Consider the following 23,560-nt stretch of genomic DNA (forward strand, 5'->3'; position numbering starts at 1 on the left):
TGATAGAGGAATACACAACTCGAGACATGGAAAGTTCGATATTACGATTGAACGAGACAAATACTGAGGACTTTATACTGCAAGAAGATACAATTCAGTATGATGTACAGGAACATGTTGCTGTTATTGTAAAAACAGATCAGGAGGAATACGAAGTAGAATTTATGAAGTGAATAAATTAAGACATTTTTTAGTTGCTTTGTGTTCCTCTGATTACAATGTTAGTTCTCATTACAGCTTTCTTGAGATCTTCCAGAATATTTGGAAGTTTCAGTAAGAGTCCATCTCTCAATTGTAAGATTTTCCTTAATATGTTCCTTGTACGAGTAGGAATTTCACTCTCGTAAACTAGCGATATATTTATTTTTCTTCATTGCAATGCACACAATACTTCTGGGAACTATTAGTTCTAAGCAAGTGTGGTAGAACGATTTGTAATTAATTTTATCATTGGAAATTAGTCGATTAGTTAGTCAAAGATGCCCAAGTGCCTTCAGAAAATTTGCCAATAGCTTTGTCCTTTGTGTAATGTTATAGAATATGTTATATTGTTGATATGTTTTGATTGTTTTGTCTGTTAACTCATACATATGAAATGAAATTGCAATTTCAACCTCTCTCTATTTCTTTCTTTCAAATTGCTAGCACCTCCTCCCAGCCAAAGATTATTTTGAGGCATAGCCTGAAGGCGGGATGGGAAATAAAAATATATAATGTAATAAAAAAGGAGAAGATGAAATATTGAAAAAAGTTGAGAGATCAACAAGTACTAAAATCGAGGCTGGTTGTGTGCTGAAACAATAATTGTTTAATTCAGAGCACAGATCATAACTGATATCAATGGGTAATTTAAAAGCGTGGTGCCCGTGGACTGATTTGGAATATGTCTCTGCAGAAGTATCTCGAGATCTTTTGTATTTTGTGACCTAGGACCTATTTGAATGCTAACACTGAGAGATACCTGAACACACTGTGTAAGTATTCAGTGGGTTTTCCCCTAACATGTACATTATACATATATGTATGTGGAATACCTAATTATAATATGAACAATAATATCAAAGACATACGCATCCGATCGAACCCAACTGAGTTGGATTCAGAGTTAACTGAAAATTGTGTCGGAAGGGATAGAAGGAAAGAAAGTAGAGTGTGAGGGATATTTTGGGCGGGTAGACTATTTGAAGATACACCTCCGGATACATACCGGGGAAAGGCCGTATGTGTGTTATCTGTGCGGACTCGGATTCAAGCAGCACGGGGATATGAACAAACATATTCGAGCCGTGCACAAGCTGGACCCGGTGATTCGTAAGGACTGAACTGTAGTTTTCTTTGAGGGATGAATAATGAGAGAAAGTAGAGTGTGAAGAATAGAATAATGAGAGAAAGTAGAGTGTGAAGGATAGAATAATGAGAGAAAGTAGAGTGTGAGGGAGAGAATAATGAGAGAAAGTAGAGTGTGAGGGATAGAATAATGAGAGAAAGTAGAGTGTGAGGGATAGAATAATGAGAGAAAGTAGAGTGTGAGCGATAGAATAATGAGAGAAAGTAGAGTGTGAGGGATAGAATAATGAGAGAAAGTAGAGTGTGAGAGAAAGCGTTATCTAGAAGTTGTAGAAGAAAAAAATTCCGTTGGTCCTCATTTTTCCTGCTCTATGACTTAGAAACATCACCTAAGTAAGCGCAACTGATCTATTAAACATAAATGGTAATAAGCTAGGTATAGAAAAATCTATTATATATTTTCAATAATCGTATCCTCTTTGCTTTCAGCCACTTCTCAGGAAACTACCGAACCACCGAACACTTGTAAAACATAAATGGTAATAAGCTAATAAGCTATAGAAAAATCTATTATATATTTTCAATAATCGTATCCTCTTTGCTTTCAGCCACTTCTCAGGAAACTACCGAACCACCGAACACTTTGTGTGTGACCTTTGTAACGCCACGTTTTTAAAGAAACTCCAACTAGTCCGACATATCTCATGGTATCATCCGGAAACCTGTGATGCTCTTGACCCATCCGAACGTCGCGGGAAACTATTCACTTGTTATATCTGTACCTACTCAAACGTCGACAAGAAGCAGCTCTATCATCAACATCTTCGCGAAGCTCATAACGAGAACGCATCCTCCAGACCGAAGGGCAAACTGCTTCAGCTGTATACTTGTAACGTGTGCGGCAAACTGTTTAAAAGCAAATATTTGCTTAAAACACACTCGTGGACGCATTCAACCAACGAGAAACTGTTCCGTTGTGACGTTCCCGATTGTAACGCCAAGTTTAAGCTAGGTAAGTAACCCCTGGGTTTAAGCTAGGTAGGTAACCCCTGGGTTTAAGCTAGGTAAGTAACCCCTGGGTTTAAGCTAGGTAAGTAACCCCTGGGTTTACAGGCTCATTTGGAAATTCATGCAGTATCTACACGTGTTTCCGAAGAGGCCGCTGATTTAGGTAGGTAAGATAGATTGATAGATAGTCTAGTGAAGTATGAGATTTAGGTTGTAGGTTGGTAAAATAGATTGATAGATAGCCTAGTGAAGTATTAAGAACGCGGTAGCATAGGGCACACCTCACCGGCCTATGACTTTTCTTACTGATTTAACTCGGCATCTTTTGCTTCGTGTGTTATTAGCATTGAAATGTGGTTTGAAAGGTTTTCTGTAGGTACCTACCCAAAAAGCGTTTGAAACACCGCTGACTGCGAAAATTTGATCAAAACACCAATAACCGTTGCTCCGATGTTGATAAAAGATACTTTTTCGGGGGTTTGATTTTTTAGGACTTTTAGGTGTAGTTTTGGGGTGGTCTTCTCTTATACTCTCACAATCTTTTTGAGATCTACAGCCGTATAATTCTCTAGTATGTAGAGCTGAAATTCGCGACAAAGCGGTCAAAATACCGCCAACCCCTACTCCGATCTTAACCAAAAGTTTCGTGTTACATCCTTGTCATATTTGAGGGCTGTAAACCAAATTTGAAGTCTCTAGCTCTTACTGTTCTCGAGATATTTTGTTTACAAACAGACAGGGACACAGAAGGACAAATGGCTGAAACATTGAATTTAGGCCCTAGGGACCTGAAAATGTGTTCTAGCACTAAATTTTCAAAATTGATTTTCTTCCTTCTTCTTTTCAGCCGATTGTATTGTCTACTTTCTTTATAGGATGAGGAAAGTAAAAAGGAGAAAATAAACGAAGAAGAATAGAAGAAAGTTTTCGGATTTTCGTTGAAATTTCATCAGAACTTAATTCGGGAAAACTTTTGCAGACGCATTACGAACTCAAAGGAGTGGGGAGGGATTTCCTTTGCCGAGAAGGTCGCGAGTTCGATTCCCGCCTGGGGCGGATTTAAAACAGATAACTTTCGTTCACGGAACGGCTGGCTTTTTGCTACGAGACAAGGTCGCGGGTTTGATTCCCGCCCGTGGCGGCTTTTATACTACAGATAAGGTTCATTCTAGGAACGGCTGGCTTTCTCCTATCCTGCTTTCTCTCTTCGCTTTTGAACAAGACTAGGTCTCGAGTAGAATTCCCGCCCAGGTGACAGGTTGTGTGAAACAGTTGACTAAGTGAGAAAGATCTCACTATTGAAAAAAGCCTTGAAAAAAAAAAAAAATATTATTAATAAAAGGTCGATTCCTACGTAAAAAGTTGTCAAAAGTCCAAATCTGAAGTCAAAACTCGGAAAAAGTAACTTTAAAAGGTCGAAAATTTAATTTTTAATTGCCGTTCTAATGAACAAGTTCAAAGAGGTGTGACGTCAGATTTCACGTCGAAATGAGCAGAAACGCTTGCGCACAAACAAACGAAGCGGGAGTCATGAATTCTGACGTCATCGCCTACGGGAGCGTATGCCGTGACGTCAAAGTTAGAATAATGAGAGAAAGTATAGTGTGAGGGATAGAATAATGAGAGAAAGTAGAGTGTGAGGGATAGAATAATGAAATATTTAATTTTGTGAGGAGTGTGTCTCAATGGAGGAGTTGCAATCGGGAAAATAAATATTATTAATAAAATGTCGATTCCTACGTAGAAAGTTGTGAAAAATCCAAATCTGAGGTCAAAACTCAGAAAAAGTAACTTTAAAAGGTTGAAAATTCAATTCTTAATTGCCGTTCTAATGAAAAAGTTCAAAGAGTTGTGTCGTCAGATTTCACGTCAAAATGCGCAGAAACGCTTGCGCACAAACAAACGAAGCGGGAGTCATGAATTATGACGTCATGGCCTACGGGAGCGTATGCCGTGACGTCAAACTTCACGATTTACCGGTATTTTTTCCCTGTATATGCACCTGTCTACGAAACATGGCAAGAGAAGTGAACCCACTGTATGTGAGGCTTGTGGCAAACACGTCATCAATATTCGCAACCACATGAGACAGGTTCATCTATATCCTGAGGTGCGTCCACATATGTGTGACTTGTGTGGCGCTCGGTTCAAGAAGAGTAGTGCCTTGCTTCAGCACCGTCCTATACATACGGGAGAGAGACATATATGTCCTGTGTGTGGACGAGGGTTTACTCAGCGAGGTGCTATGAAGAAGCATGTCAGTACACTTCATCATCTGGTTTTGCCAAACAAGTCAGATGAGCCGCCTACTCAATTGTATGGTGGAGAGGAAGGAAATCGACATGCCAACTCGTTAACAGAATTGACCTCTATTAGTCACCAGAATATTATGAGGGAATAAAAAATTAAGGAAGAAGAAGAACAACGTTAGCAGACAAATGACACTCTTGCCCTCCCTCCCTCCCTTTGCATATTAAACTCCTATCCTTAAAGAATGTACATACGTACAATATTGTACATCACTGAGAAACATTAGCGCTCGCAAATAAGTAAAGCTACTAAAACTAGGAACTAGGAACTCACAACATGACTACTGAAAAAAGTATTATTATTTATTTAAACCCTAATCGAAAAGATCATGTGTGCCTGTGAAAAGTAAATTCATGTCAAACTTTGTTTACCTACTTTTGAAAATTCATGAAAATCCTTGGAAAACAGTGAAATAATAAAACCAAGTTTATTGTTTTGTTTTAAAAATTTCATGTTAATGTACTTTCTCTTACATCTAGGTAGAAATAGAAAACGATTTTATTGGTAGAAAATAGAAGATTCTGTTATGGTTCGCAATCGCAAGTAATCTCGTAATGTAAATCTAAAATCTCCTTTGACGCTGAATTGTTGTCCTATCGCCATCATATTTTGTTAGTTTGAACCTTTTTTTATGTATGTGGGTGTATTAATAGGGTCCAGACCCCTCAAGGTTTGATTCCATCATAATTATGTAGGTATAATGAAAACATGCCTTCTGACTAAATAGAAATCGATTTACAAGGAATAAAGAGAACCTGTAGATGGGTTGTGTGAGCAATCCGTTAGCAATAGAAGGGTTGTGTGAGAAACTATAACAAATGACTCTGTGTGTGCATTTTCTTTTTCAATTCTACTTGAAGTGTCTGGATGTTGGGTCCTGAAATGATCCCAAACATGACTCATATTACTTATAATCTTCCTCAAAATAATAAATAATGAGCGTGCCAGCGTGCCACATTTGATGATCATTGATCTAAATCACTAGATGTGTTTTCAAAACATAGGTAGGTACATATTTTGTACGTAATCGTATTGTTTGATTATTCTATATTTTTTCTTCTTCTTTCCTTTCGTTTTTTCCATTTGCTCAAGACAGAACAGAAACCTATTCAGATGTAGTGTAAATGCATCTTTGAGTTTACCACATGAGTGGTCTGAAATTGGGCAGTCCAATTTCTCATTTCTCCTCCGTTTTCTCTTCTTTCAGTAAAACTGGCGGAGTCGAAATTGATCTGACCTTGGGAGAATTCGAAACAAACGAGGAATACATGGATCGGATGGGATTAGGCGAATACTACCGAAAAAAGACACGGAAAAAAGAGTCAGACAGAAAAACCTCTGACAAACGAACCTTGGATGAACAAACATCTTTAAACCTGAATGAACTCACGACTCCTTTAGAAACGGAACCGGGGATCACCGATGTCTGGGTTTAAGCTAGGTAAGTAACCCCTGGGTTTAAGCTAGGTAAGTAACCCCTGGGTAGGTAAGTAACCCCTGGGTTTACAGGCTCATTTGAAAATTCATGCAGTATCTACACGTGTTTCCGAAAGGGCCGCTGATTTAGGTTGGTAAGATAGATTGATAGATAGTCTAGTGAAGTATGAGATTTAGGTTGTAGGTTGGTAAGATAGATTGATAGATAGCCTAGTGAAGTATGAGATTTAGGTTGTAGGTTGGTAAGATAGATTGATAGATAGCCTAGTGAAGTATGAGTATTAGGTTGTAGGTTGGTAAGATAGATTGATAGATAGCCTAGTGAAGTATGAGATTTAGGTTGTAGATTGGTAAGATAGATTGAAGATAGCCTAGTGAAGTATTAAGAACGCGGTAGCATAGGGCACACCTCACCGGCCTATGACTTCTCTTACTGATTTAACTCGGCATCTTTTGCTTCGTGTGTTATTAGCATTGAAATGTGGTTTGAAAGGTTTTCTGTAGGTACCTACCCAATACCTATTGATTGAGCATTTTGTCGTTATTGTTTCATTTTCAGTATCACGTCCCCTCCCTCCTACCCCTAACTTAGACAAAATAATAGGACAAAGTAAAACTTACAACTGCAAAACATGTCCCAACGTCTCGTTTAGATCATCTAGTGGACTTTTCCGGCATAACCGAGTTAAACATCAAGGTTTATCCGACTATAAATATAAGTACCCGAAAAAATGTGCAGTTTGTGGGAAAATGGTTCAGAAAATTTACCAACATTTGCTCGTTCATGATGAAGGAAAGAAACAGTATCCTTGTCCTTATTGTGATAAACTTTTCTACAGAGGATCTCATATGAGAAGTCATGCTCGAACCCATAGCGGGGAAAAGAAATATCAATGTGTACTATGCGACAAGAAGTTTGGATACAAATCTGATCTGAAAGTACATTTGGACCGACTTCACTGAATAGATTGCCTTGATGTTTGTGTTTCAGGCAAGTACTTGGCCATTCATAAGAAGAACATACACAAAATAAACCCTCACCCAAATGATCCCCAAATCAATGAGGAATCATCAACCGAAGACTCAGGTCAACATGTGTGTTTTAATAACTGTGGCAAAGTGTTCTTCAGACTGAAAAGCTTGACCGGTCATCGGGATATTGTGGCACATACGGTCAATCTGAAATGGGAGGCCCCAAAGAAGTGTGATGAAACTTTTGCGTGTGATGTTTGTGAACAGAGAGTTTTCGACGATCGGTCGATGAATGACTACAAAGAGAAGAACATATCATGAGAAGCATAAAACAAATGTTACGACACTACGCCCAGAAACAGAATCAGTATATCTGCAGGCAGATGTGTCCTGAGTGTGGTGTATTGGGTCAAACAATGCTGATCGGAGCATAGAGCTTTACATGTAGATCTGATACACACATGGGGGCGGCATGTCCATTTGTGACAAAGTCATGAATCGTAAAGCTTACTTGGCACCGGCATATAAGAACACATACAGGAAACGACCATTTCATGTGTAATATATGCGGCCAAGCATTCAAACAAAAAGCCGATATGATCAAAACACATTAGAAAAATACACAATGTTGAGAACCACCTACGAGCACGAGACCTAGACGTATGTCTACTGACACACTCAATTAGCTATGTGCCTATCTATCCCTTATTTTAAAAACATCTACCTAAAAAAAAAAAAAAAAAAAAAACATTTCTTTAACAGTATCTGCTTTTTTAAGCTTTGATGACTGAAAAAAGGCGTCAACTTTCAAAGAAACATTATTATTATTATTATTATCATTATTATTATTATTATTATTATTATTATTATTATTATTATTATTATTATTATTATTATTATTATTATTATTATTATTATTATTATTATTATTATTATTATTATTATTATTATTATTATTATTATTATTATTATTATTATTATTATTATTATTATTATTATTATTATTATTATTATTATTATTATTATTATTATTATTATTATTATTATTATTATTATTATTATTATTATTATTATTATTATTATTATTATTATTACCTACCTATATTTTAGTTGTTTTTACTGACCCTGTCATTATCACAATTTGTCTCCTTAGAGCAATAACACACGAAGCCCGAATTCCCTATTCGATGTCAAACCGACTGATTTCGACACACATGCACAGAGTAGCGTATTTAAATATGCAGTTATGTACTGACTATGGTACCTACTTTACTCTTTATTATAATTATTATTACTAGGCTATGAGAAAGAAGGAGATTATTGGAAAGTGCAAAATCTCACCGTAATTTATCGAACTACAAGCACCGTCTAATTCTATTATGACGAGCCAGCCTAGTTAGCTTGGTTGGTAGCGCGTCTGCCTTGTAAGCGCTAGGCTGCGGGTTCGATTCCCGCCCAGGCCGCATTTTATCCTGATGGTATAATGTTCGTTCTCGGAACGGCTGGCTTTTTCCTATCCTGTCTTTCCTCTCTCTTGGATTTCGAGACGATAAGACCCTAGCAGTTTTAAAAAAAAATCTATTGTGATATGCATCTTGTGTGTTTCAGTGAAATATCTTGACAAGCACCGTCATTCTGCACACTGGAACCTCAACGGAGGACAAAGTGAAATACATCTCGAACAAGCTACTGCCATTTGTAAACACTGTACCGAAACAAGTACTGCTAGTAACGGAGAATGTCCTACCAATTATTCAAGCTGTGGCAAAACTTTCCTCCCAATCAAAGAAGAATTCGCAGAATCCTCAGCCCACTGTCACCCAAACATCTCAGTGGAAACGTCAAATTCTGATACATGCTCCAAATTAGTAAAAACATCAAATTCTGATACATGCTCCAGAAAGTCAGTAAAAACAAATGGTGATACATGGTTCGAACAGACAGAAACAACGTGTGATCTCTGCTCGAAAATATTTCCTTCAAATGACCTTCTCCGAAAGCACAAAGCGAGCGTTCATCGTGTAAAGTCGGGCAAAAAGTACGACCGCGACTATTTCCGACGTCTGCAACCGAAGATGTGCCCCCAGTGCGGGAAAAGTGTGAAGAATTCGGCCAACCTGTGTGATCTCTGCTCGAAAATATTTCCTTCAAATGACCTTCTCCGAAAGCACAAAGCGAACGTTCATCGTGTAAAGTCAGGCAAAAAGTACGACCGCGACTATTTCCGACGTCTGCAACCGAAGATGTGCCCCCAGTGCGGGAAAAGTGTGAAGAATTTGGCCAACCACCTGAAACTGCATTCAGGGGAGAAATTCCAATGCAGCCATTGTGCGAAGGCGTTTGGGCGGGTCGACTATTTGAAAATACACCTCCGGATACATACCGGGGAAAGGCCGTATGTGTGTTATCTGTGCGGACTCGGATTCAAGCAGCACGGGGATATGAACAAACATATTCGAGCCGTGCACAAGCTGGACCCGGTGATTCGTAAGGACTGAACTATAGTTTTCTTCGTGAATAAGGAAAAATTCTGAGAGGGAGAGAGAGAGAAATGACGTAGAGGAGGGAGGGGAGAAAGAAGAGAGAGAGAGAAGAGGAAGAGAGAAAGAGAAATAACGTAGAGGAGGGAGAGGAAAAATAACATAGTACCTACTTAGGTAGGTACTGTGATAGATTCTAGATTTCGCATGTGAAAGGTTTATTTCTGTTAATATTAAAATTTTACTAAAATAATAAAATAACTCCACTGATTCAATTGATTTTGATTTACCCCTGCTTTTATTTTATAGCAAACAAAAATTTATGATGATAATAATAATAATATCTCATATAACAAACCATTTTGAGTTTGCGTGCTTATATTACCAGTAAAATAACAGCACGAAAAGCTGACATCATCATCATCAATAAGTAGTTTTCTTCGTGAATAAGGAAAAAGCCTGAGGAGAGGGAGAGAGAGAGAGAAATGACGTAGAGGAGGGAGGGGAGAAATAACATAGTACTTAGGTAGGTACTGTGATAGATTCTAGATTTCGCATGTGAAAGGTTTATTTCTGTTAATATTAAAATATGTACCTTTGAATGATGTTATTTACTAAAATAATAAAATAACTCCACTGATTCAATTGATTTTGATTTACCTCTGCTTTTATTTTATAGCAAACAAATTTATGATCATAATAATAATAATGATGATGATGATGATGATGATGAAAAAAAATACAAGTTTCTCTTCTTCTTTCTCACAACGCACTCATAGAATTAGTCTGTACGTACTTGCCAAATTAAATCTTACATATTAGACAAAATTTCTAGCACATAACATTCTTTCGTTTTTCTCTTATCACACCCAGTACACCTGTGTCCGGCACACACGGTCACCCTGTACTGCGCAAATCTCAATTCCAATGCTCCAAACACGTCTACTGCGCAAGTCAGCATTCCACACACCCCCTGGCGTTTGGAATGTTTTTGTTTATGCTGCCTCACATCTGAAAATTTTCCTCCTCAGTATTGTTTTGTTCGTCAGAACCCCCGGGATTTTCTTGATTGACAGTTTTTCTTTTTCTGGAATATCAACTGTTTGCATTTTTCTACTGTTGATTTTACTTTCATCTTGTGTTCGTTTTTTATTCGCGTTTCGTTTATCCTAATTCGTAAGTTGTGTTAGGTGTGGGGGGTTTTGTTTATCTACGCATTAAAAAAATTCAGGTGTGTCTTCTTGGGTAGCATCAGAAGTCAATTTCTTATTCAGAGCTTTGAAAAGTTGAAATGCTCCATGAAGATTCAATGAGATGTAAAATATTTTTAAAATGAGGAGATTGTAAAACAACCAAGTAACAACTACCAAAAGGCTTTTTTAGAACAGGGGAACTTTAGAGAAGTCCTACCTAAGTTTTGGAGCTTGTGATTGGTTCAAACATTTTTTTTTTTTTCATTACTTTATTGAGTTTATTTGGTTTATAGGTATACTTTTCCATTTTTCGGGTACAATTTTACATTTAGGTGGGTAGGGAATCATTAGAAGGCACTTCATGCAATAAAATTCCAAATTTTCAGAAGATTTTCAAACCTCTACCTTTCTAAATAAAGATAAGTAGGTAGGTGAGTACCTCTACGAGTGGGCATTCTTGATTCTCGAGTTGGTAATGTTGTTAAGACAGTTTATTACCTCCAACAGTGTTACCTCCGTATTTTCTTGAAGACTATTACCTCCAAAAGAGCTACTTTCCTATTCTTAAAGACTATTTGCTTACCAAGTCTCACCATGCTCAGTCAAATCAATTCCATCGACTTTGGCAAATCTGTTTTAAGCGTGTCTGTTCATCAACCAGTCTTTTCATGTGGACCTGTGTTCGGGAACCATTCCTCGGGTCTGCTGCGCGTTGGAATCCAATAAGCTCGCACAGGTTTCAATAAAGCAGCAACAATTATTGGTAAGTCACCGGAGTCTCGAACCTCCTGCTTATTGAGATACATACGTTTGAAAATTTTGAGGTCAAAATGTCATCAAAAATGTATACAAAACCATTGACCATCGCAGGAAAAATACCCAGCTTATTAAACGATTAGATCAAACTTTATTTACAGAATAAATATTTAGAAATGGTAACATAATGTATAGGTACAAAAGATAGGTATTGGTATTTGCAATGTATAGGTATTTGCATCAATTATAGATTACAATATTGCAAGGGTATATAACGTTAATCCAACTTTCAGGGCTGTTTGCCCCTACACCTACGCTTTAAAGTGGGCTTTTTGTGGTTGAAGAACTTACTCTGAAGTAGTTCCCAGCGCCGCCGCTCCGTGTTGGACTCGAGCGCATCAAACACGGCCGCCCCCACCAGGAGATAGGTGAACGTACACACCACGAGACTAAGTGTGCGAACATTCTGCCTTCTCATCTTGAACACGCCATCCTTGCATCGGAAATCAAACCAGTCTGAAAATCAAACCACCAAGTTTGGAAAATTGTACACCCTAGTTCACAAAGGGTACAAGTGACATTTTTTGCGAAATCGAGTTATGTGTTAAAACGGGTTAATGAAAAGTTTATAAACACGGAGCACAAACGATACTTCGTAAAAATGATACCTAGGTATCACCCTCCGTATCATTTTTACGGAGTATCGTTTGTGCTCCGTGTTTATAAACCTTTCATTAACCCATTTAACACATAACTCGATTTCGCAAAAAATGTCACTTGTACCCTTTGTGAACTAGGGTGTACAATTTTCCAAACTTGGTGGTTTGATTTTCAGACTGGTTTGATTTCCGATGCAAGGATGGCGTGTTCAAGATGAGAAGGCAGAATGTTCGCACACTTAGTCTCGTGGTGTGTACGTTCACCTATCTCCTGGTGGGGGCGGCCGTGTTTGATGCGCTCGAGTCCAACACGGAGCGGCGGCGCTGGGAACTACTTCAGAGTAAGTTCTTCAACCACAAAAAGCCCACTTTAAAGCGTAGGTGTAGGGGCAAACAGCCCTGAAAGTTGGATTAACGTTATATACCCTTGCAATATTGTAATCTATAATTGATGCAAATACCTATACATTGCAAATACCAATACCTATCTTTTGTACCTATACATTATGTTACCATTTCTAATCACCAAAAGCCCACTTTGAAGCGTAGGTGTAGGGGCAAACAGCCCTGAAAGTTGGGTTAACGTTATATATGTACCTACCCTTGCAAAATTGTAATCTATAATTGATGCAAATACCTATACATTGCAAATACCAATAGCTATCTTTTGTACCTATACATTATGTTACCATTTCTAAATATTTATTCTGTAAATAAAGTTTGATCTAATCGTTTAATAATAATAAACAAATTACAAATATGAATCTGAAGTTCTTCAACCTGCCTCGGTGGCTTAATGGTCATGACGCTCGCCTGGTAATGAACAGGGCGTGGTCACAATATCAGCCGAGGTATGGAATGGTATCCTAAACAGTGTCCACAGTTAGGTCGTTAGGTCGTCACATCGATCGATGGCTGGTCGACCATGTGAGGATACAGCTTTAGAGAGTCTATAAGGGAAAGTAACTTAAAAAAAAAAAAAACTATAATGGAGCAAGGAAAGTCGTGTGCACATCAGATTTTTACAGAATCGTTAAAAAAAAAAGCATCTAATACTTTCATATATCGTCATCTATTGCCAGGTTTCAACCAACCGCAGTGGTGTTAGTGGGATGGACTTTGAATCTAGAGGTTGGTGGTTCGAGTCTACATCAAGTCATAAAATTTAGCATCGTGTATTAATCCGGGAACTACATTTGTGACAGTCCTTTCTCAACACAATGAAAATTTCTATTGCCAGGTTTCCGCGATGAAATGCTCCGGAAGTACAACATATCCCAGATTGACTACCACATGTCAAACCAAGATTTTCAAACCTCTACATTTCTAAATAATGATAAGTAGGTAGGTGAGTACCTCTACGAGTGGGCATTCTTGATTCTCGAGTTGGTAATGTTGGTAAGACAGTTATTTATTACCTCCAACAGTGTTACCTACGTATTTTCTTGAAGACTATTACCTCCAAAAGAGCTACTTTCCTCTTCTTAAAGACTATTTGCTTACCAAGTCTCACCATGCTCAGTCAAATCAATTCCATCGACTTTGGCAAATCTGTTTTAAGTGTGTCTGTTCATCAACCAGTCTTTTCATGTGGACCTGTGTTCTGGAACCATTCCTCGGGTCTGCTGCGCGTTGGAATCCAATAAGCTCGCACAGGTTTCAATAAAGCAGCAACAATTATTGGTAAGTCACCGGAGTCTGGAACCTCCTGCTTATTGAGATACATACGTTTGAAAATTTTGAGGTCACAATGTCATCAAAAATGTATACAAAACCATTGACCATCGTAGGAAAAATACCCAGCCCAATTTCTTCATTTATTGCGAGTCTCGGAGCTATGGTCAAGGCTCCTCGTTGAGGACGCTTTTATTCATTAGCATGGTTTGTTTATTTTCTCTTGGGTCGGTACTAGGCTATGGTCGATGGTCGGTTCTCCGTTGTGGATGCCCAATAAGGGGTAGAGAACTCTTCCGGCGCGGCGTTAACCTCGCTTAGTGGTTATCTTTTGCGAGTGTCGGAGCTATGGTCAAGGCTCCTCGTTGAGGACGCTTTTATTCATTAGCATGGTTTGTTTATTTTCTCTTGGGTTGGTACTAGGCTAGGGTCGATGGTCGGTTCTCCGTTGTGGATGCCCAATAAGGGGTAGAGAACTCTTCCGGCGCGGCGTTAACCTCGCTTAGTGGTTATCTTCTTCTCGCATGCCACAAAAAAGTAATTTTCGAAACTTGGGTTTTTTTTTAGACATTTATTTAAAACACAATTGAAGAAGTTTTAGGTTGTGGTTATGTACCGGGTTGAGGTAGGCAAGGTTGGTAAACTTGCCTTGTTTTTAAGTTACCACTCCAATGCCAAACTGTAGAAACATGACCCTGTCATTCCTGTCTCAACTAGTCTTGTCTCAACTCAACCCGGTACATAACCACAACCTTAACAATAAAGTCCTACCTCACTTGGGGGTTTGATTTTCAGACTGGTTTGATTTCCGATGCAAGGATGGCGTGTTCAAGATGAGAAGGCAGAATGTTCGCACACTTAGTCTCGTGATGGCTCATCCATGCAGGAATTCACTCCTTTTTTCATTCCATTGATTTACTTATTTCAATTTTTAATTAATTTATGTACCTACATCATACAATATTTGAATATTAAATTAACTAGGTAGGTACATGGAATTTTTTATTATTTCAGATAACTTGGATTCACCGGAAAGGTCCGTTTGTTCTTGTACCTGTTTAGGAGGTCACCATCATAATCCTCACCTCATTCCATTGATTTATTTCAATTTTTAATTCATTTATGTATTACAATATTTGAATATTAAATTATTAACTAGGTAGGTACATGGAATTTTTTATTATTTCAGATAACTTGGATTCACCGGAGAGGTCCGTTTGTTCTTGTACCTGTTTAGGAGGTCACCATCATAATCCTCACCCGGACTCAAGACGTGTGTCACCCATCTACTCACCCGTAGATTTGACTCGCCTCAAGAGTGCGTCCATGTAAGTAATATTGTTTTATTTCCTGTATGGCATTTTAATACAGGTACCGACAACAAAATGAACAAATTATAAATCAACAGATAACTGGGAGATGTAAGCGATTGCAATATTTCTCTAGGAATCTATTTAACTGCAGATTGCAGGATTAACGAAACCGATATTTCAGGAAACATATGTACCAATCTTCAATTTACGTTTACATTTCCGTCTATCTTGTTTCCAGAGAGCTTGCAGAGATTTGAAACTCACCATTACAGATTCTCCAAGATGTTTCAAACAAGAAGAAAATCACGTGTTAAACTTTGGCCGCAAGCCCGCAAGGATATGTTCAAGTGATTTAGAAGCGCGGCTCAAGAGTAGTGGTCTTGACGCTCGTCTGGTAATGAGCAGGGCATAATCACAATATCAGCCGAGGTATGGAATGGTATCCTAAACAGTGTCCACAGTTAGGTCGTCACATCGATCGATGGCTGGTCGACCATGTGAGGATACAGCTTTAGAGAGTCTATAAAGGAAAGATACTTAAAAAAAACTCTAATGGAGCAAGGAAAGTCGTGTGCACATCAGATTTTTACAGAATCGTTAAAAAAAAAAGCATCTAATACTTTCATATATCGTCATCTATTGCCAGGTTTCAACCAATCGCAGTGGTGTAGTGGTTAGCGCGATGGACTTTGAATCTAAAGGTTGGTGGTTCGAGTCTACATCAAGTCAAAAAAATTAGCATCGTGTATTAATCCGAGAACTACATTTGTGACAGTCACTTCTTAACACAATGAAAATTTCTATTGCCAGGTTTCCGCGATGAAATGCTCCGGAAGTACAACATATCCCAGATTGACTACCACATGTTGGAGATAGTGGTTATCGAGAACAAGCCGCACAAGGCCGGGCCTCAGTGGAAGTTTGCCGGGGCCTTCTACTTCTCCACCGTCGTGTTGGCCATGATAGGTGAGTTCTACTAACCCATGAGAGCCGAGGCCTGAAGTCAAACCAAACTTGGCCAAACCGTTCTCTCTTTTTAGTCCGTCCTTCCTTCATTATTACAATAGTAATAAAAAGGTATAAGGGACTGACTATTGTATTCGCTTCGGTGTCGTCTGTCACTCTGTCTGTTCCCATAGAAGGACTTATCCAAACCTGGTCGACCTATATATCAAATCATGAGAGCCGAGGCCTAAAGTCAAACCAAACTTGGCCAAACCGTTCTCTCTTTTTAGTCCGTCCTTCCTTTATTATTACAATAGTAATAAAAAGCTATAAGGGACGGACTATTGTATTCGCTTCGGTGTCGTCTGTCACTCTGTCTGTTCCCATAGAAGGACTTATCCAAACCTGGTCGACCTATATATCAAATTAAAGGTCTTTTTACCAGGATCACGAAAATGGTGGTGCAAATTTTGTCCAGAGAACCATAAAGCCAAAAAAAACTGGTTTTTTGGGGCATTTTTTTCACATTTTCTCAGGATCTCTAAACTAATGTCGAGCGCGAAGGCTCTGACAAGAGTTCTGAGCCCCTAAAATTGGCACGTGGAGAACACTGCACTGAGCAGATCCGCTGTGCAAGGATAGAGCGATCAATACAAGGATAGAGGTGTGTCCTTACCACAGAGTCGATTTCGCCTTAAAGTAATTTTGATCCCAAGAGCAAGGTAAACCTAGACCCTTGACAAATGGAGTGTGCCTGAAGGCATGTGCTGTGTTCCAATCCACTTGACCCCAAATTTTGCTGCATCTAAGAGTTGTGTTCTTACCACAGAGTCGATTTTGCCTCAAAGTAATTTTGATCCCAAGAGTAAGGTAAACCTAGACCCTTGACAAATGGAGTGTGCCTGAAGGCATGTGCTGTGTTCCAATCCACTTGACCCCAAATTTTGCTGCATCTGCCTATAAATTATATGTACCTATATGTATCTCGTTATTACTATTTTATAATCCATTTAATGTGTATAGTTCCCAATTTCATGTTTGTTCTCTTCAGGCTATGGACACTCGACCCCAATGACAATAGGGGGCAAGGCATTCTGCATGGCCTACGCTATGGTGGGGATTCCATTGGGCCTGGTAATGTTCCAGAGTATAGGAGAACGGCTCAACAAGTTCGCCTCTATCGTCATACGGCGAGCCAAGGTAGGCGAAGCTCACTCTTGCGGAAATAAGTGGAACTATTTTTATTTATTTCATTTGATGTATTGATGTATTTAAATTTACTATGGTATTGAACTAGGTATTTGATTTATTTAAATTTATTTTGGTGAATTTTAACAACTACGTACCTATAATTATGTAGGTACTTTTGACAGAACAGAAAGAGGAAGTGGAAAGAATTGTTTTTTTTTTAAATTTACTATGGTATTGAACTAGGTATTTGATTTATTTAAATTTGTTTTGGTGAATTTTAACAACTACGTACCTATAATTATGTAGGTACTTTTGACAGAACAGAAAGAGGAAGTGGAAAGAATTGTTTTTTTTTTCTATATGATTTTTGTCTTGCCTCACCTGTGGACCACGGCCTAAGGAGTATAAAATCAATCCTTTTTTATTTTTTTATGTGTTAAATATACTTTCTTTCCAGGGTCTCCTACGTTGTGAGCATGCCGAAGCCACGGAAATCAACCTCATGTTCGCTACGGGTCTTCTATCATTCATCATTACTACCACTGGGGCTGCTGTGTTCTCCAAATATGAAGGCTGGAGCTACTTTGATAGTTTCTACTACTGCTTTGTCACGCTCACCACCATCGGGTTTGGAGACTACGTTGCCTTACAGGTTTGTGCGGCCTTAGAGTCCGTTTCCACTTGTCGTTTGCGAGAAAAAAAATCGTGTCGTGTGTAGTTGGGACACTAATTGGCGTGGTAGCGCCTGTACTAAACTATTAGATATCCAAGATGGCGCATTCCCAACTATCCAAGATCAAGGGTTCAGTTTCCAAAAAGCGCCTCAGCTGTGGACCACGGCCTAAGGAGTATAAATATTAATCCTTTTTTAATTTTTTATGTGTTAAATATGCCTTCTTTCCAGGGTCTCCTACGTTGTGAGCATGCCGAAGCCACGGAAATCAACCTCATGTTCGCTACGGGTCTTCTATCATTCATCATTACTACCACTGGGGCTGCTGTGTTCTCCAAATATGAAGGCTGGAGCTACTTTGATAGTTTCTACTACTGCTTTGTCACGCTCACCACCATTGGGTTTGGAGACTACGTTGCCTTACAGGTTTGTGCGGCCTTAGAGCCCGTTTCCACTTGTCGTTTGCGAGAAAAAAAATCGTGTCGTGTGTAGTTGGGACACTAATTTAAATTACATTGCCTCCAGGACATTTGTGACTTCCGGGGGAAAAAGTTGTTTTGTGTCTAGTGGGAACTACAGGACATTGACTTGTGCCTACAGGACATTCCGAAAAAGTCGGGTGAAACTCCCGATAAGTGGGAACGGGCTCTTCTTAGGTGTATTTTTCTTTCGGAAACTGCTACAATTTCCCCTCTCCTTATAAGCTCATTTCACATCTTTCAAAGGAAAATACGGGAATCAGTTCAACCACTAGGTGGCGTGGTAGTGCCTGTACTAAACTATTAGATATCCAAGATGGCGCATTCCCAACTATCCAAGATCAAGGGTTCAGTTTTCAAAAAGGAACCGGTTCTGTATCAGAAAGTTTCCTCGGAGGAAAATACACCTTATATTGTTTATTTTTTCCGTTTCCAGAATGACCATGCACTAGAACAGAAGCCAGGCTATGTTGCGCTCAGTTTGGTGTTTATTTTGTTCGGACTCGCGGTGGGTGCTACGATTACCCCTCTCCTTATAAGCTCATTTCACATCTTTCAAAGGAAAATACGGGCAACCACTAGGTGGCGTGGTAGCGCCTGTACTAAACTATTAGATATCCAAGATGGCGCATTCCCAACTATCCAAGATCAAGGGTTCAGTTTCCAAAAGAAAACCGGTTCCCTTTTCCGAAAGTTTCCCCAGAGGAAAATACACCTTATATTGTTTATTCGGTTCCGTTTCCAGAATGACCATGCACTAGAACAGAAGCCAGGCTATGTTGCGCTCAGTTTGGTGTTTATTTTGTTCGGACTCGCGGTGGTTGCTGCCAGTATCAATCTTCTGGTTCTTCGCTTCATGACAATGTGAGTATCGAATTCTTCAAACTCCATTTCCACATTTCTAACTTAGGTGGGAACCCCCAACTTTTAACACGGCACATAAAAGACCTTGGAAAATACAATACTTTGGTAAAAAGTTGAAGTCAATCCCATAACCAGGGCCGGAGCTATGGCTTTTTCAAGATTCAAGTCCGCCATGTTATTTCTTTGATAGGGGAAGCAACCAAAAAGCAATGAAAACATACTTAGGTGGGAACCTCCAACTTTTAACACGGCACATAAAAGACCTTGGAAAATACAATACTTTGGTAAAAAGTTGAAGTCAATCCCATTACCAGGGCCGGAGCTATGGCTTTATCAAGATTCAAGTCCGCCATGTTATTTCTTTGATAGGGGAAGCAACCAAAAAGCAATGAAAAAGCATTCTAAGAGGTGATTTGTGCTTTGAATAGGTCATTTTCATGATTCAGCTCGAAATTCGGACTCAAAAGTGAGACTTCAAATTTCGGACCCGAGGGTCGATCCAGTCACACAATTTTTTCTTATTTTTATACAATAACTTATACAATTTCACCTACCTTCAATATCTTTGATTTAAATGTTAATGAAGAATTTAATATTACATAAAAATAAAATTACCTATATAAAATAGAAAAGTTGATCAGTTGAAATTTTCACGTTCGTATTTTTTCATCATAAATTTCTTCACACCTAATAGGTAGCTGGTTATAGTTAAACGCTATCTACTCCTCAGAGTTTATTTAGGTACTTGGATACTTACTTCTAGCTTTATTTAATTTGGCACCTAAAAGTTGAAAATAATAGGTAGGTAAAAAATTAAACAAAAGAGAGAAAATATTAAAGAACTCTCCGCCTTCGCAGAATCTCCGGTCACTAGTTATGTACGGATATTTCTTCTACGTGTACGGTAATATACGTACGGTAAATCTGTCATGTTCACTTGGCAACGCTGCTATATTTCCCGGGAAATTTTCAAAAATCAAAAATAATTTTTTGATTTGGTGAGATTTTTTTTTCTTTTTCAAAGTTTATTTAGGTACTTGGATGCTTACTTCTAGCTTTATTTAATTTGGCACCTAAAAGTTAAAAATAATAGGTAGGTAAATAATTAAACAAAAGAGAGAAAAAAAAATATTAAAGAACTCTCCCCCTCCACAGAATCTCCGGTCACTAATTTTGTACGGATATTCCTTCTACGTGTACGGTAATACACGTACGGTAAATCTGTCATGTTCACTTGGCAACGCTGCTATATTTCCCGGGAAATTTTCAAAAATCAAAAATAATTTTTTGATTTGGTGAGATTTTTTTTTCTTTTTCGCCAATAAAAAAAGCTTTTCAGCTTCTGGTCCCCGGAATTTACAGTACCTAAAAATTAATAAAGTTAGTATGTCAAAAGAAAAAAGCTTTTCAGCTTCTGGTCCCCGGAATTTACAGTACCTGAAAATTAATAAAGTTAGTATGTCCAGCTCAAGCTCGTCAGAAGACTCAAGTGAGCAGGAATGGGTAGAAAAGTCTCCCCCCAAGAAAACAAGTTTGCCCGCAAGAAGACCTCCTACTCCTGATCAGGGATCTTCCTTCCTTGATCTTGCCTTGGCATCCAGTTCCTCTCGTCAGAAGAAAGAAAAACAGCCTGTAAATACACAAAAAGTAAGACACAACAAAACCAATTGAAAATAATCAATAGAGGTAGGAGAAGAAGCACAGTGTACAATTGAACAATTAGTTTTTCAGACTTGGGTTCAGAGTAAACTCGGTAATTATGCAAAAGTCACGTCCGTGGAAAAGGAAAGCTCATTTTTGTATTTAACCTAACCCTATAATAACACTAATCACTGCTCTAATTGTGAAAACTCCTTCTTGCATTTAACCTAACCATTATTATTTTAGATGTTTCGTTGATGTATGTAAAGTTTGTGTTCAGGGGGAATAAAACAAGTTTAAAACTAATGTCTTTGTGGAACTGCTGAGGTTTTTAGTGTTGCTCCTACCCTCTATTCAGCGATCAGCCTTAACCAGTAAGGCCGGGAACAGCCTTAACCAGTAAGGCTAGGAAAAGCGAGCAGCACGTGATTGCTTAGACGTTGCTTAACATTAGTAATCCACCGGGAACAGGTGCATTTTACTTTAATCTGTGTTTTTGTTTGCAGGAAATCATCGGTGGTATGCTTGACTTGGACTCATCAAAGTGGCGGAAACCTGCTCCTCTCACCTATGAAGCACAGATGAAGCTTAAGCTAGATTTTCTCAATATGTATAGAGGAGGAGGAGATTAGTGTAAAATATACATTTCCGCCTTGAGAATCTTCCCTGCCTTCGTGGTTTAGTGGTCAAGACGCTCGCCTGTTGATCAGGAGGACGTGGGTTCAATCCCAGCCGAGGTATGGAATTTTATCCTCGACGTTGTTTGAGAATTTGACCACAATAGTGGTTATAACCGATTCCGATGGCTCGCCATTTTGATTTGGATTTCCTACAGGCGCCATTTCAGTTTCCAAAAGGAAACCGGTTCCAATTCCGAAATTTTCCCCAGAAGCCGGAAATTAGACCCAGATTGAAAATGGAATGACAACACCTGTAGGTAGCTATAAAATAAAGGATTTATCTAATTTATAAATATATCTATTGAGGAGATTAGTGTAAAATATACATTTCCGCCTTGAGAATCTTCCCTGCCTTGGTGGTTTAGTGGTCAAGACGCTCGCCTGTTGATCAGGAGGACGTGGGTTCAATCCCAGCCGAGGTATGGAATTTTATCCTCGACGTTGTTTGAGAATTTGACCACAATAGTGGTTATAACCGATTCCGATGGCTCGCCATTTTGATTTGGATTTCCTACAGGCGCCATTTCAGTTTCCAAAAGGAAACCGGTTCCAATTCCGAAATTTTCCCCAGGTTCCCCAGACTGACTCTAGACAATCGCATGCAACAACTCACTCAACCTACCTGAGACACTCCTGGAATATTTCGTAAAAATTCAATTTCATTTTTCCACACATGCCTTGATGCTTAGCGTGTAAATAAACAAAGAAATAATTTTATTTTAATGTGACCAAAAAATATTATAGTGTGCAAAAAAAAAAAGCTCTCTTCGCTTTCGGGGAGTCACCTCAAAAAAAGTCCTATTCAGATTTTCATCTTCGGTTTCAATATTGTTTAAAAAGCTCTCTTCGCTTTCGGGGAGTCACCTCAAAAAAAGTCCTATTCAGATTTTCATCTTCGGTTTCAATATTGTTTAAAAAGAGTGTTATGTTCGTCCTCGGAACGGCTGACTTTCTCTTATCCTGTCTTCAAAATTGCTTAAAAAGAGTGTTATGTTCGTTCTCGGAACGGCAGACTTCGGCACGATAATACCTTAAGCAGTTACAGTTCCCTCTTTAGCCAACACCTAAGAGCAGCCTAAGACGCGATTCGTTCTTATTTGAACTCATCAGTTAGACATAGCTCTCAGGTGCTGGCCAAGAATTTGGAAGTGTTATTTATACTTCAGAGATGGAAATCAAACCCCTTTAAAATTCTTTAACAATAGAATTGAATTCGTGGTCTCTTTTCACATTGAATGAAAAGTATCGCAGGCAGATTGAGTGAGACGGTGTTACTAAAGCTTGTACTTTTGAAGTCTTCTTTCAATATAGAAGTAAATTTGGTAAATATGTTTATATAAAAATTAAAGGGAAGTGAGGGATGGATAGAAAGAAACAGGAAAGATGATAGAAATATGGGTTTCGCAAATTTCACAACTTGGTATGTGTCACCAGATGGTACATAAATTTCACAATACCTTGTGTAGGAGAGGGGATAGGGGAGTAAATAATTTGTCAACACACTGTAAGTGTCACACTGTAAGTATGGTTCTTAAAGCCATGTACACACGCCACGATTTTTCTCAAGATCGAACGAAAAATTTCTCTGTTTTGCCTTTGCACTGCACGTACCACAAGTTTCAAACAGATTCACTGGTGGACGACAAGACACAAGAAGGATTTATATTAGTAAGAAGGGGATGCAATTACATTACTTTCCTTCCCATAGCATAAGGAAAGTAAAAATCATTGCGTATGTATCATTGTATCAGGCTTAACATGTTAAAAAGATCATTTTTATTTTCTACTTAAAAGGAAAGATAGAGGACATTCTAAAGATAATTCAAAAGAGGACAGGCTAAGGGTTTTGGGAGTAAAATTGAATAAAAAGTTACCCAGGATATTAGGTGTCATGGGTTTGTTGAACATAGGTACCATTCCTATCTCCTATCTCACGACCACGAAAAGTAAGTGAATTAGGGGAACCATTCCCAGAGCTAATAAAAAGCAAGACAGTAG

General features: G+C 38.5%; 2 protein-coding genes across 2 annotated transcripts; both read left to right on the top strand.

The window, feature by feature from the left end:
- The first annotated feature begins 26 nt into the window (after nucleotides 1-26).
- Nucleotides 27-9,512, top strand: LOC103518297 (zinc finger protein 197-like). The gene is made up of 6 exons (XM_017447766.1): nucleotides 27-169; nucleotides 931-974; nucleotides 1,129-1,304; nucleotides 1,777-1,826; nucleotides 1,896-2,299; nucleotides 8,623-9,512. The coding sequence occupies exons 1-6, from the start codon at nucleotides 27-29 to the stop codon at nucleotides 9,510-9,512; spliced, it is 1,707 nt and encodes a 568-aa protein (XP_017303255.1).
- A 705-nt stretch (nucleotides 9,513-10,217) lies between these two features.
- Nucleotides 10,218-19,282, top strand: LOC103518300 (two pore potassium channel protein sup-9). The gene is made up of 7 exons (XM_008483360.3): nucleotides 10,218-10,670; nucleotides 11,178-11,450; nucleotides 12,279-12,443; nucleotides 15,900-16,055; nucleotides 17,086-17,234; nucleotides 17,683-17,877; nucleotides 19,123-19,282. The coding sequence occupies exons 3-7, from the start codon at nucleotides 12,317-12,319 to the stop codon at nucleotides 19,243-19,245; spliced, it is 750 nt and encodes a 249-aa protein (XP_008481582.1). The 5' UTR covers nucleotides 10,218-10,670; nucleotides 11,178-11,450; nucleotides 12,279-12,316; the 3' UTR covers nucleotides 19,246-19,282.
- The last annotated feature ends 4,278 nt before the right edge of the window (nucleotides 19,283-23,560 follow it).

Source organism: Diaphorina citri, unplaced genomic scaffold, assembly GCF_000475195.1.
Source record: "Diaphorina citri unplaced genomic scaffold, Diaci psyllid genome assembly version 1.1 scaffold2147, whole genome shotgun sequence".
NCBI lineage: Eukaryota > Metazoa > Arthropoda > Insecta > Hemiptera > Psyllidae > Diaphorina > Diaphorina citri.